At 37.8% G+C, this 15,046-nt stretch overlaps 1 protein-coding gene and 1 long non-coding RNA gene across 4 annotated transcripts in view; one reads left to right on the top strand and one right to left on the bottom strand.

Annotated features, from left to right (window-relative positions):
• LOC125256809 (kazrin-like) overlaps positions 1-15,046 on the top strand; it is a 182,637-nt gene that overhangs the window by 134,389 nt on the left and 33,202 nt on the right. For all 3 annotated transcript variants that reach the window (XR_007182188.1, XM_048173031.1, XM_048173032.1), the window contains exon 5: positions 8,708-8,815. Coding sequence is in view for 2 of the 3 variants with exons in the window: in XM_048173031.1 (XP_048028988.1) it covers positions 8,708-8,815 (108 nt within the window). In the remaining variant the exon portion in view is untranslated. The remainder of the gene's footprint in view (positions 1-8,707; positions 8,816-15,046) is intronic.
• The window catches only part of LOC125256812, a 39,546-nt gene continuing 36,628 nt past the window's right edge, over positions 12,129-15,046 (bottom strand). Inside the window, exon 7 of the long non-coding RNA XR_007182189.1 lies at positions 12,129-12,259. This is a non-coding gene — a long non-coding RNA (uncharacterized LOC125256812). The remainder of the gene's footprint in view (positions 12,260-15,046) is intronic.

The following is a 15,046-nucleotide window of genomic DNA, read 5'->3' as shown; positions in this document are numbered from 1 at the left end:
ATCTGACGTTTTCAGAGTTGTCAGATACAGGCGATCACCGGGTGCTCAGTGCTCATGTACCCAGCCGAGAACAGCCTAACCTCGCCTAACCATAATATATAATGTACATGCTCCTGAGCAATAAAAATGGGCCAAGACAAAAATATTTAGTGGAAGTAACTTAGCACGGAATAGCCGTCCTCAACTTGCAGACAGCTTTTTACATGAAGAAAAGTCAGTGTTGTTTCACTCAATGTTAATGCCTTCAAACAGTTCATGAGTAGTTAAAAATGTCTCTCAGTTTGTTTGAGTTTAATATGAGACCAAATATTCACTATAGGGTTCAAATCTGGACTCTGACCTGGCTAAAACAAGAGCCTGATGGACTTGTTCTCAAGCCACTTCTTGGTTGTCTTTGCCGTTTGGGCAGGAGCATTGTCTTGTTGAAAAATAACATCTAATCATTCCTCTTTAGATAACAACTTTTCATTTGTGGGAAGCAAGCATTTCTACAATATTCTCCTTTACTCCAAAGCATTAAATGACTTCTTACCAATAGCAGCAGCTTAAAAGGCTCCCCACATAATGACATCTCTTCCTCCATGCTTCACTGTGGTAGAGATGCATTTTTTATATTTCTCACCAGATTTTCAAAGACACTGCTGTGAAACATCACCATGCAACTTGTGTTCATTGTGATTCATCCCTCCACACACAACGTCCCATATTCTGTCAAATTCTGTAGTGTATTTTTATTTTACTTTTTTTTAAATGTTTTATATATATTTGTGTGTCTTACACTTGCATCCTGCTTGCATGGTCACAGTACTTTAGTAGTAGCCTCTCGGGACATTTTGTTCAAATAGATTTACATTTTTTTTCTGCTTGGGACTTTTGCAGATTTCAGCTTGAAATTACATTTGCGCACTTTGTTTCTCCAAGGATTAGTTTATCACGCACAGGTGAAGCTCATTCGCCCATTCGCACAATAAAATTAGATTTGTAATATTAACTCTAAATTTACTCTTAGTAAAATTAATTTGTTTCTGTTCCCTGAATCTGGCCTTAAGGATTTCACTGTTGCAGACCAAACATAAAGACCCTCTTAAATGGTAGCATGAAGGATTTTCAAGCTTCTAAACCCACACAATATCCTTCTGTACTCCATCATTGCCAAAAAACAAAACTCTCCTCATTGGAGGGCCCAACTTTCAGGCTGCCCTGAGCTTTTCTCCTTCCACAAGTTTTTCCAACCCTTCTCTCTTTTACCACAACTCCTAATCACAGAGAAGATTGTTTCGATTCATCAATGCCATCTGCGGCATAGCCGTGCTAATGATGCTCTGTAACTGCTGGGTAATGCATCTAAGTGAGAAAAGCTTTTTTTTTGTACTGTCAGCGTTCCTCTGCTCTGAATTTGGATGAGGTTCATGTTTGTGTCTGAGAGACATGAGATGGGTGTGTCCTGAGAGTACAGAAACATGCTAATGGTTCATTCATATTTTTTTAATGAGACTTAACATGTGAATTTTATAATTATGTCTAAATATACAGAGTACTAGATATAATTTCAACAGGAAATTTGAGTTACAGTATTGATTGTAATATTAACAACATTGATATTTTCCCTAGGCTTTAGGATCTACATTACGCTTCTGATCATGAAATCTAAATTAAATTTAAAAAAGAAAATGTGATGGACTTTCAATATGGTTAAAAGACAATTTCAGTCAATTTCAGCCACTTAGTTTAAAATCTACAAATGCAGGCAGAAATGCAAAACTCAAAATGTTTTTATTTATTTAGTATGGAAAACAGCATTTACAAATCTGAAACCACACTGGCACTAATGCACATTTAATTGGCTTTCTCCAAATTAAATGTTCATAAGTGCCATTGTGTGGATATGCTATAGTGATTACTTAATGTCGTAAGAAGGATAAAAATTAGAACAATTGCTCATTTTTTTGCTGTCAGTAAAAATTTATGTGGTTTTTAAGTCATCAACCAATGTACAGTATTTGCATATCCAGAGATTTTTGCTACAAAATAAAGCAGAAGATTTTTTTAAATTGCACTGTTGTTTTGTTTGTTCTTACAGATGGAATGCATAGACTTAAATAGGTGCAGTATTTCCATATGAGCATCTACAAATTTCTTATGTAATAAAGCATGTAGACCCACTTATTCAAGAATAATTCTTATATTTATTCTTTTATTATGACTTTTCTCATGGTCCTTTTTTCTCTTCCTTCTATTTAGTGATGATTAATAATGCAATGTGTTTTCTCATTAACTATCGGCTTTAACAGAGGAGCAAAGACTGTCATGTCCGTAATAGTATACAGAGGGAGTTTAGAATCAGCAAACAACTGAAGAAAGGGATCATTGCAGCTTTAGTTTTATCCAAATAAACTAGGCCTATACAGTTAATCCATCTTCTTGTTCATGTTTGGTGCAATAGCGCACAACCAAAAACAGACTGTGTCATCATCAGGCACAAGCCCCTCCCACTGCACAGAGGTATTTTAAGCCAGGTCAGCATGTCACTGGTCAAGATATCTTGAGTGATATGTTGTGTTGACAGGTATTGCAATATTAAGAAAGTGCATGGACGCCTAGAGAAACACTGACTGACAATATGCTGCCTCCAAGTCTAGCCAAGATGACCTCTTGCCCACCTAGGAAAAATCGACCTCTCTGTAGTGAGTATTCGTGGGTTTTGGCTGTCGCCAGAGAGACAGAGGTATTCTGTCAGCAGTATTCTTAGCAACGCTCCCAGCAGACTGTGCATTAATCTATAATTGTGTTTTAGTTGCATATTGGTACTGAGGGAGGGACTCAAGCCATATCTAGGAACCAGGATATTATTCCTGCTAAAAAAAAAATGCTGAAATCAGCCTAAGATGGTTTCTCCATTCAGCCAACAGACGAGCCTGATCAGACTTAAACCAGAAAACCAGCTTAGACTGGTTTAAGATTTTTTTCATTTTTATTTAAACCAGCCTAAGATGGTCTTTCAGCATGGCTAAGCATATATTTAACTGGTTTAGGTGGGCAACTAGCTGAAAAATGTCCAAAACTCCAAAAAAACTAGCCAGAAAAGACCAGAAAAAGAAGCATAGACTGGTTTAAGACTTAGCCTGTGTTTTTTGTTTTGTTTTCTTTTCTTTTCTTTTCTTGATTAACCCTAAGCTGGTCTTTCAGCATGGCCTTGAATGTATTCATCTAGTTTATGAAGTGCCAAAAACTTGTCTAAAACAAGCCAACAGACTTGTCTGACTTAGCTAAGACCAGAAAACCAGCTTTGGCTGGTTTAAAATGCTTTTTTTCTGGGCTAAAATGCTTCTTTTGCTTTGCTTAAACCATCATAAGCTGGTCTTTCTGCATGGCCAAGCATGTATTTAACTGGATTAGCTAGGCAACTAACTGAAAAATGTCCAAAACTTCTCTAAAACCAGCTTGTTTTAGTTTTTTTTTTTTTTTTTGGTAGGGAAAGAGAGTTGAGGTGGGCTGTTCTGACTTGAGTGATAAGCAACAAGCCACACCCCTACAACTCTTGCAAGTTGCAGCTGCCTATCACCCAATCAGAACACGCTAGCAACCACGTACCAAAGCCCTCCAGCCATATTTTCCTCCAAAACAGTCTTTAGGCTCATGTATTCTCTCCTGCACAGCTATTTGTGTCAGCTGACCCTTATGGCATTTCTTCATTATTTTCATAACCTTTGACCCTCTTGATAAAAGCTTTATGTCTGGTACGGAGGAGGCCAGCGTAATGCTGCTCACGGTCATCTGATCACTACAGACTGTATTATTTCACTTTAGTTGATATGTTTGTTATGTTTGGCTGCCTTTGTGGCACTAATGTGATAGGAAAGGGCAGAAATATATTTTTTAGCCTAATGATCATGTATTCAAACAGAATTATAGCTGGGGTAAGCAGTCTTGATATTCAGAAATGTCTAGAGTGTGTGAAAGTTTAATGATAATGACTCTCTAAATTGTCCAAAGGCAACATGAGGATGGCACTTTAGTGGTGTAAAAGGGAAAAATGAACCCTATAAAGCCTCTTTCTAAATAGTCCTTTTATTTGCTCTTTGCGACAGAAATATTTCAGAAATGAACCATCTCAGCAGGGTTGGGTGCAAAGTGCCTTCAATAGCTCCATTAAAAATTTCTCAAATGAGTCAGTCTTGAGGGGTTTTTAGCAAGTTGAATCTGAGGGAAGATAGAAATAGTAAAGACTTTAATCAGGGTGGATGCTATGTTTTATATAATGTTAATGAAAACAAAGAGTGTAAGAGTCTTATTCTTGTATACCTTGAAACACTGAAATTTTAATTTAGTAAGTTATGCATCATTTTTACAAACCCGATTCCAAAAAAGTTGGGACACTGTACAAATTGTGAATAAAAACAGAATGCAATTATATGGAAGTTTCAAATTTCAATATTTTATTCAGAATACAACATAGATGACATATCAAATGTTTAAACTGAGAAAATATATCATTTTAAGGGGAAAATAAGTTGATTTTAAATTTCATGGCATCTCAAAAAAGTTGAGACAAGGCCATGTTTACCACTGTGTGGCATCCCCTTTTCTTTTTATAACAGTCTGCAAATGTCTGGGGACTGAGGAGACAAGCTGCTCAAGTTTAGGAATAGGAATGTTGTCCCATTCTTGTCTAATACAGGCTTCTAGTTGCTCAACTGTCTTAGGTCTTCTTTGTCTCATCCTCGTCTTTATGATGCGCCAAATGTTTTCTATGGGTGAAAGATCTGGACTGCAGGCTGGCCATTTCAGTACCTGGATCCTCCTTCTACGCAGCCATGATGTTGTAATTGATGCAGTATGTGGTCTGGCATTGTCATTGTCATTGATGCAGTGCCGTCTAAGGGCCCGAAGATCACGAGGATCCAGTATGGTTTTCCGGCCTTGACCCTTACGCACAAAGATTGTTCCAGATTCTCTGAATCTTTGGATGATATTATGCACTGTAGATGATGATAACATCAAACTCTTTGCAATTTTTCTCTGAGAAACTCCTTTCTGATATTGCTCCACTATTTTTCACCACAGCATTGGGGGAATTCTCTGCCCATCTTGACTTCTGAGAGACACTGCCACTCTGAGAGGCTCTTTTTATACCCAATCATGTTGCCAATTGACCTAATAAGTTGCAAATTGGTCCTCCAACTGTTCCTTATATGTATATTTAACTTTTCCGGCCTCTTATTGCTACCTGTCCCAACTTTTTTGGAACGTGTAGCTCATGAAATCCAAAATGAGCCAATATTTGGCATGACATTTCAAAATGTCTCACTTTCAACATTTGATATGTTATCTATATTCTATTGTGAATAAAATATGTTTATGAGATTTGTAAATTATTGCATTCCTTTTTTATTCACAATTTGTACAGTGTCCCAACTTTTTTGGAATCGGGTTTGTATATAGTTTTTAATTTTGTTTGTTTGTTTATTTACACATTGGTTGTAAAAATTAGACATGACCTAATATCAAAAGACACTGACTGGACCATTTTCTGCATTATATGATCAAGCTCTTATTCATCCTAATGCTTTTAGGATGAATAAGAGTCCTGTCTAGCCAAGGAAAAGTCCTGCCCATGTGACACACACACACACACACACACACACACACACACACACACACACACACACACACACAACGCGCGCCAGTAACGAGTTCTCCACTGCTCTTAACGAACCGCAACACACACAAATTATGCCAAAATGTCCGTTTTGTCGAGTGTTTTTCAGTAAGAGTAACCCACCACACAAGCAATTGCCGTTAATTTGAAAGTGAAAGTCGGCCTTTCCGTAACAAAACATCGAAAGCTCAGCTGAACGGCTGATCATAGCTGTTCAGGCGGGTTTTTATTTTTCATGTCAAAAACATTCCTTGTCGCGGAGAGCACAGTTCATGGTTGCATAGCAATGACAGACGCCACGGGAGCGCAAGCGCTTTGGAAACAAGGAGAAAGCGACGTGGCCGCGCTTTCCACGCGTTTTTAGACGCGATATGTGAACGGCCCCATAAGCGGTAAAAAGGTAGAGTATTACCGGTGTTGTCACATGTCGATTAACCGGTGGGAAAATGAGCTTTGAGTATAAGTGCAACCTGCTACAAACCATCTTTAGGTTTTTTAAGGCCCTGGGACCTTCTCGTTGTTAGGAGAAAATTCTTAAGCTTTCAGCGAGACAGAAAGGAAGATCTATAATGTTACTCAAGATGGTCAAACACAGTGTAATTGAACCAGATAACCATTCCACGAGGTGCTTCAGTCAATACAGAGATAGAAGAGCATTAGGGTAGGGGTCAAGTAAACCTCTCAATGCACCATCGCTCAGCTTTGTCTTTACTTTCTACTTAAACAGGTAGCTATTATGGTAATGATTGCTCATTTTCTCCATTTATTTAACAGCCTCAGTGCACCAAAAATTATTATGCTTTGGATAAAGTGCTGCACTTCACAGCTTCTTCTTATTATATACAAAAACTCATGCACAAATACCATGCACACGTAAATTAACTTTTTCAACAAACTGCCTATTTCAATGCCATCAATATGCATTATATGCTTTTTTCATGCCATTAGTAACCCAGCAGAGCACAGATTTGTGAAGAGCCCTCTTAGATACGGGACATTTCCAGTCCATAGCAAAAGCTTTAAATCAATACTTTGTAACCAAAAAGCGTCTGCAGAACTGGGCAGACATAAAAAGCAGAAATGTGATTTCAGTCATTCAACATCATTGACCCACTCCTGAAAATAATGCCGTGACACAACAGGGATATTATTGACTCAGCCGGACTGAAAATGGACCCCTCTTGGCTTCAGGGTTCCTACACTTTTTAAACAATGATTCCTATGTTTTTTCTAGTTGTTCCATGTCGTTCCAGTCTATTTTTAAAAAGTTTTTTTTTTTTTAGACCATGTAATCACAATTTTTAACTGATGAAATCTCTTTAAAAACTTTTTAATCTTTATTCATTTCCATGGCTTCCATGTCTAATTCCTGATACTTTTCCATGGCCGTGGGTACCCTCTTTCTCAGGGGTCTTCAACAGTCAGTCTGAAAACCCTAGGGGGACCATGGCATTACTGTAAAGGTTCTGCCCATTTTTGTTTGATCCCAAGCAAAAAAAATTGGGTTAAATTAATTAATAATAATGATGATAATAATAAACCTTGATTAACCAAATTCAAATTTAAATTTTTACAGTAATAATTATTTGTAAAATAATAAAGCAAATGAAGGGGGTTAACTGAAGCAAAGTGATGCGTTTGTGTAAAAAAAAAAAAAAAAAAATCCATCTGTATTCAACTTAGGAAGAAAGTGTAAAACTCTTGCAGTTCAAAAAGCTTATGCTATGTCCTACGCCTTCACTTTTCAACTTACGTAAAAAGCTTAACTGACGCAACGCCAGTTTAAACTTTCTTCCTAAGTAGAATACGGAAGGCGGTCTGGAGGAAGCTAAATATTTTTACTTCATAACTTGTTAAATATGGATATTTTTTTTTACACAAACGCAACGCTTCACTTCAGAAGGCCTTGATTAACCTCTGTGTCATCTTTATATACTGGGGGTCCTTGGGCTAAAAAAGTTTGAAGACCCCTGCTCTAGCTAGTAAAATGCACAGTAAGATGTGGGCCAGCATGCGGAAAGAATGAAAAAAAGAAAAGGAATTTGCAGTGTAACACGTCTTAGAACAGAATAAGTCACATTAGGAGCTGTGTAAGTGTAAGCAGGTAACAGGAGCAGATACAGAGAAAAGGGCACTTGAGGAGACTTCAATTAGCAGCATCAGTTCAGGTGTGCAGCCGGCTGTGAAGTCTGAGTCACGGGAGGGAGGGGAAGAAAGAACAGGCAGTGCTGAGATGGTATCCGTTAAAGGGAACGGCGAAGGATGAACGCTGTCTGACATAATGATGTGGAAAATGACAAGCACCATTTCATATCTCCTGTCAAAGCCTGTGGTAATTGACACACAATGCACACAATTCCTCACGGAAATGACATACCGGCACACTCTGTGTCGGCGTCAGGTGGTGCAAGGTGTGTGATATGACAAAGGAGCCATTTATTTATGATGCTCATGATACAGTCTGTTGAAAGATCGGTACGCCGCCCTTGTTCCTTCCTCTCAGGTACACAGAAATCCCTTGTGGCTTCGGAGAACCTCACGATGTTACAGTGCGGAGGAAGATGATTGATGGTGGTTGTAAATCTCAGCACTCTCTCGCCCTCATCAAACGAACATTGTTAGCTTTTTTCCTCATCCTTTTCAGATCTGAGGGAAAATCACGATTCAGTGTGTTCCTTGCACTATACGTGAAATTGCTACCTGTCACTTTCAATGCACATTGATTACGGCTACGGCGTGGGCAGTGGACGGAGGGTGATTATTTGTCTTTAAAAGCCATTCAGTGGATGTGGTGCTTTTGCGTGGTGCGTGTCACTGTTTCAGAGTTAATTACAGATGAGCAGTAATAGCTGCGAGATGCTCGGTGACTCACGAGCCAGAGTCGCTTCGACACACTCCGCACGCCTTTCTCGTAGGAGGCCGCCACTTCGCCGCCCTCGGCCACTTACGAAGGCGAAAATGTCAAACCTCTCCGTTTGCTCCAAACTGATGAATTGAACGAGCTTGAAGAAGCATAAAGATCACATCTTTTTTCTTTTTATCTTGCAGATCCTTCAGTTCACCACCGGCAGAAGGCAGTGGTTTCTGATCTCACTTTCCAGACAGGCATGTCGAAGTTGATGGACTTCGGAACTCCAGATTCTTCACTTGACAAAGGTAAGATGCCCAAATATGCATAAGCACAATATTGCGATTGCTAGTAGTAATTTTCCACAATTCTGTGAACATGCAGAGTTCGGCTAATTCATCACAAAGCTGAAAGGCAAATAAAACAAAACCATTGTCCTGTGGATTCTCAGCCTTTTCTCCCCGCTCATGTGTTTGTGAAGAGCAAAGCGTATGCGACTAAAGAAACGCACTTCTACAAATTGCGAGAGAGTCATCTTGTAAGAAAACAAAAAAGCTTTGTCTGATTCGTATAATGTCACTCGCTGTGGGGAGGCGTCATTATGAAGTGTATTGATCAAACTGGAAATTGAACAGAATCTCTAAGTCTTATTCTAGACATCCCATTTTCCACACATAATGACGCCTGTTACTCTCTATTGCCTTTCCTCCGGAGTGCTGTCCTCCTAAATCATAATCTTTATGTCTTTATCAAAGCCAGCATCACAAAGAAGCCAAACTACCCTCTTAGGATGATAGAGGGTCTTCATTTTAACCAGTACCAGGAATCATTTTCATCTTCACTCAGGCTGATGGCGAACACTGAATGCTAATGTATTGACAGCACCCGCAGCACGCGTTAGTATGTGCTTTATACTAGTAATATACATACTAATTTGTATTGGTATGTGCAGTCTATTCCATTTGTTCTGCTTTTGTTCTGTTCATTTCTTTCTTTTGTTTTGTTTTGCTGTGTATTTTCTGTTCTGCTCAATTCATTTATTTTGTACTATGGTATTTTGGACATGTACCGTAGTAATACCATGTTGTTTGTAGTGATAAGCCCACCTCATTTATTAAATATATTAATAAATAGATAAAATAATTTCACAGTATGGCATTAAATCTGGCCATGCCATGGTATATATCGAACTATCAAGGTATTTTCTAATGCCATCACTATACCATGGTACTGTCACAGGTTTTTGGTTAGAGCTGTTCTTATTCTTTCTCTTTGGATTTTTTTTTTTTTTTCCTGTTTCTATTCTTTTCCCTTGTGTTGTTCGTTTCACCCTGTGCGAGAAAAGCATTATTGATGTTGTGCTTGCTGTCAGTACTTCATTACTCCCAGCCGAGCCTTAAATTGTTTTGAAAGATAACGCTCGGTCTGCCAGGCAACTGTATCTATGCAGTTGAGAAATAAAAGGAACCAGGCAGCCATATTAGAGCTCCTTTAATGTACTAAATTCATTACTTTCAGACTTGTGTGCCCATACAAGCTCACTTATGTGCAACATAACAATTCGAGAGAAAGACACTGTGGTTGAGCTTTCCCTGATGGACACACATACATTTAATCAACATGCAACACACTCTGTGTAATATTAAGGCAGTCACTCATTCATTACACAAACAGCATATGCTTCAATGTATCACATTGAGTTGTTTGTGTACAAACTGGTCTTTTTTTCCCCAGAAGGCACTCTGAACTCAGCGCCAGCATCCTGGTCTTTAAGAGAGAGTGATAAAAGGACAGATGAGTCAGTGTTAAGACCCTAAGAGCCCTTGAGTCCTCTTGCCCGGCTGTGTTTGAGACTGCCACTCAGCTGTAGGTTGAAGCTGGTGCACTGTGACAGAGAGTGGGCCCCTATCTGCCGGCGGCTCCATTAGCTCTATGAGAAAGGGGATACTCATCCAGCCCTTTATCTGACAATACGTCCCACAGATCCCTGCATAGAGTACGCAGCAAGGAATTATGGAATGTGGAGGGAGAAAGACGGTGGGATTACTTACAAGTTGTAGTCAATTACTGATTCCAAATTATTTTTGACCTAACTCGTGTATCGCATTGATTTGAATTGGATAATCTTGTACCAAATACTTGATACAAACTGTACTTGATATAAAAATACAAAGAGAAAAAAAGAAAAAAAAAATTCCTTTCTTTGTTAACAACAACATGAAGTGCATTAAATATTACAGGTCAGGTTTTCCCAGTCTGGGGTTCGTGAAGGAACTGCAGGGGGATTGTGAGTTTAGCTATTAAGTAATTAAATCATAAAAATTCAAATAAATAATTTTAAATTAAAAAAACAAAATAAAACAGTTGGAGAATCAATGAATTATGACTAGTTTGCTTCCATTGTGAGAATAACAAACAAATAATATAATAAAAAACAATAAAAATGTATTTTAAGTATTTTAAAACTGTAATCTATTTCAAGTAATCTGATTATGTAATCCATATTACATGTACTTGCTAGCACTGTTTATAAAGGTGTGCTAAACAGTTTACTAAAAAGGAGAAGTGTGCCATCCCTTACTCACCTACATGTGATTCTAAATTTTCTTCAAATCTCTTTCCACATTCAAATTGCTATTTTCCGTTCATTTAGGTGAACTGAAGCAGAATGTCCTGGATGCTCTTTCCTATTAAATAAAAGTTAATTGCTCTGAAAATGATTAAAAAGCACCATAAAAAGATAAGAAATGTAGTCAATATTTTATTTTGTTTTATGTCCGTTTGATTAATTCACAAGTTTGTTAATAGGTCGATTTAATAGACCCAATTTTCTGCTAATTTTGAATAAAATGTTAGGGTTAGGACTTTAGCAGAATGTCCTGGATGTACTTTTTATACTATAAAATTGAGCATAAAAGTAGATTTATTTAATTTCATTTTATCTTATTTTGTAGTTCTTACAGCCAGTTTGATCTATTAATAGGTTTGTTAATTGTAATAAAGTAAATCTCTCCAAAAATGACAAAGTATAGCTAGCATATTTTGTGTAAGGAAAAGACCAAAATGGATTAATTTCATGGTTATTTTGGTGCTCGACAGCCTTAGTCCCCATTCACTTTCATTGAATGACAAAGAGCAGCATGAACACTGCTGATCTTCTCCTTTTGTGTTTCATGTAAACATAAAATTAATACGGTTTGAGTAAATGATGACAGGATTTTAAATTTTGGGCAAACTGTTCCTTTAAGATTAGAGAACAGAGAACAGTCTGTCTGTGTCTTGTTTCCACCATTAGATGGAGCTGCAGGGCTGCTGAAGAGAGACTCACCTGCCCTCTCACCTGATCAGAAAAGATCTTTGTCTCCTCCCCCTGCCCTATGAATGTGCCTGTTCACAAGACTGGGAAAAGCAGTGTAATTTCCCTTTTGAACTCTCTGCAAGTTTTAGGCCAGTAGGAGTGTGTGTGAGTACAGGTAGGAAGAGTGTAGAGGGGGTGGGGAATTTCAGAAAACGCCCTAGAGAAACTCCCAGAACAGGTATACGGGCTCACCGAGGAAGGTGGCTCAAACTTGTTTATACTCACTTGGGAACCCCTCCCTAGTAACCTGTCAGAGAGGAGCGCGCGGGGCTGTGGTAGGAGTGAACCGTGTACCTGTGTGTGTGCGGGAGGTTCAGCTGAGTTTTCTTGCTATGAGAAGAAACACCGGCACTGAAAGTGGAGCCTGCCGGAGCCGGCACTGAGATCATGAGATCTGAAAGAGAGGAGGGCAGACCAGGTGAGTGTTTGCTTGTGTACGAGAGCTCAAGATGGAAACTACTGACATAACGCACCACTGAATCATATAACCAGCTGACCAGGCATGTAAATCTGTATGTGTTATGATGCACAGGGGCTTGTCACGTGTGTTGGCAGGTGTTGGCACACATATAGGAAACTGAATGACCTATAACAGTGATTCCCAACCAGGAGGTTCTTTGGAAAGATTTTTCTTGGTTAAATCTACTTTAGAAGATAAAAACTGTGATTTAAAATAATATTATGGCTGCCAGAAGATTAAAAAACTTATTCATAGTAAATGATTTCAGTGAACACTTTTTGAAGAAATATAGTAGGCTATAATAGAGATTTAAAAAGACCATGTTTCAGGTTTTGAGTCACTTATGAATATACTTATGGACTGATGGGGGACATATATCTCATACTGCCGATTTAACCTTTACTTTGATGGATGACCAACTTTTGGACTATTTGATGAGTCAAGCACATACATAGAATGTAGTTGTCTTAAATTTCATGTTATCTTGAGCAATACTATAATTTACCATGTGTGACGTGTAGCTCTTACCCAGTAATCAGCTGTAATTGCATTAGTGACATATTTGTTGTTTGTGAGAGCATATGAGATTGCAATCATAAAGTGGCATCATGCTCTCTGTTCATGTGCATCCCTTAATCAGACCCATAATATGTCACAATAACCTGCTTTGAATGTATGAAAATGATCAGAGTGATCAAGTGAAATGTTCCAGTGATCTATGTTGTAAAATCGGTCATATAAACATGTTACATTTACCTTTTTTTCTTTTTTTTTTTTTTAAGTGGAAACATTTTATGGCCATTTCCCAAGCTTTTTGTAATCTCTAGTGTCAGTCCGTTGTGACATTTTAAAATCTTTACGATCCTCTCTCATTGGTTTACTCATAAAACCATTAAAGCTGATCCTGAATCAGCCCCTGTTTGTATGTCTATAGTGGCTAGTAATAATCCCTGCGTCTTCTCCACACCCCACTAAATCAACACTGTGAGACTGATCTTTACACTCCTTATTCAAAGTCTAACAACAGACCCAGCAGGAACTTATGGATCATATTTAGGCACTTGGATAGTTGCCATCGGCAAGACAGGAGGAATGCAAATCAAGCATTCATAGCTTACTTAACGTTACATGCCTCATAGTGCACATAGTTTGAATTCACTCTCATGAAGATAGTGATTAATGTGTGAGGTGTCTTATGAATTCAGTTTTCAATGGAAGCTGCTCATCTGTGTTCTTTTGAATGCTTGGTTTATTATCTGATTCATTGGAATGTAAGTGTTTGATCTTGATGGTATGACAGTGCAGCTTGTGCCTTTGAAAGTCTTTAGGGTAGGGTAGAATTGTGTTTGACTGAATGATTGAATGTTATTGTGTACTTCCTTAACCTTGCCTCAGGACGCTTCCACCGTTGCTCTATGAGATCAGATAACATTAGACAAATGCATTAGTGGTGGTCTGTTGTTAAGAAAGGTTTCAAATATGCTGGCATACACAATTGTTGTATTTGTGTATGGTTTTAGTATCTATGGTAGGGCTGGACAATATAGCAAAAACATACCTGACGGTATTATGTATATTTATGTATTTGCTCTGAAATGGCCTTTATAGCATTTATTTGCATAACTATTTATAACTATTATAAATTGCAGTATTTACAGTAGAAACACTATCATTCAAAACTTGGGGGTCTGTATTAGTGTTTTTAAAAGAAGTCTCTCAAGTACAGTAAAAACATAAATAATATTGTGAAATTGTATTGCAATTTAAAATAACTGTTTTCTACTTTAAACGTGCCATAGAATTGAAAATTGAATTTACCTTAGCATAGTTGAATAACAAGAGTTCAGTACATGGAAATGACATAAAGTGAGTCTCAAACACCATCGTTTCATCCTTCTTATGTAAATCTCATTTGTTTAAAAGACCTCCGAAGAACAGGCAAATCTCAACATAACACCGACTGTTACGTAACAGTCGGGATCATTAATATATACGCCCCCAATATTTGCATATGCCAGCCCATGTTCAAGGCATTACACAAGGGCAGCCAGTATTAACGTCTGGATCTGTGCAGAGCTGAATCATCAGACTTTATGCTGGTAAGCAAGCAAGGACAACAGCAAAAAATGGCAGATGGAGCAATAATAACTGACATGATCCATGATTACATGATATATTTAGTGATATTTGTAAATTGTCTTTCTAAATGTTTTGTTAGCATGTTGCTAATGTACTGTTAAATGTGGTTAAAGTTACCATCGTTTCTTACTGTATTCACGGAGATCAGAGTCATGTCATTATTTTCATTATTAAACAGTCTGTATAATTCATAAACACAACTTCATTCTTTATAAATCTCTCCAACAGTGTGTAATGTTAGCTTTAGCCACGGAGCACTATCAAACTCATTCAGAATCAAATGTAAACATCCAAATAAATACTATACTTACATAATCTGATGCATGCATGCAGCATGCATGACGAACATTTTGTAAAGATCCATTTTGAGGGTTATATAAGCTGTGTGAACTTTGTTTATGCAATGTATTAGAGTCGCGATTTAAAGGGGATGCAGCCTGAATCGGCACATATTTAATGATGCCCCAAAATAGGCAGTTACAAAAATTTATTTAAAAAAATCTATGGGGTATTTTGAGCTGAAACTTCACAGACACATTCAGTGGACTCCTTAGACTTATATTACATCTTTTGAAAAAGCAT

Source organism: Megalobrama amblycephala, linkage group LG21 (assembly GCF_018812025.1).
Source record: "Megalobrama amblycephala isolate DHTTF-2021 linkage group LG21, ASM1881202v1, whole genome shotgun sequence".
Lineage (NCBI taxonomy): Eukaryota > Metazoa > Chordata > Actinopteri > Cypriniformes > Xenocyprididae > Megalobrama > Megalobrama amblycephala.
The sequence above is the reverse complement of the archived record's forward strand: the minus strand, read 5'-3'. Positions and strand labels throughout refer to the sequence as shown.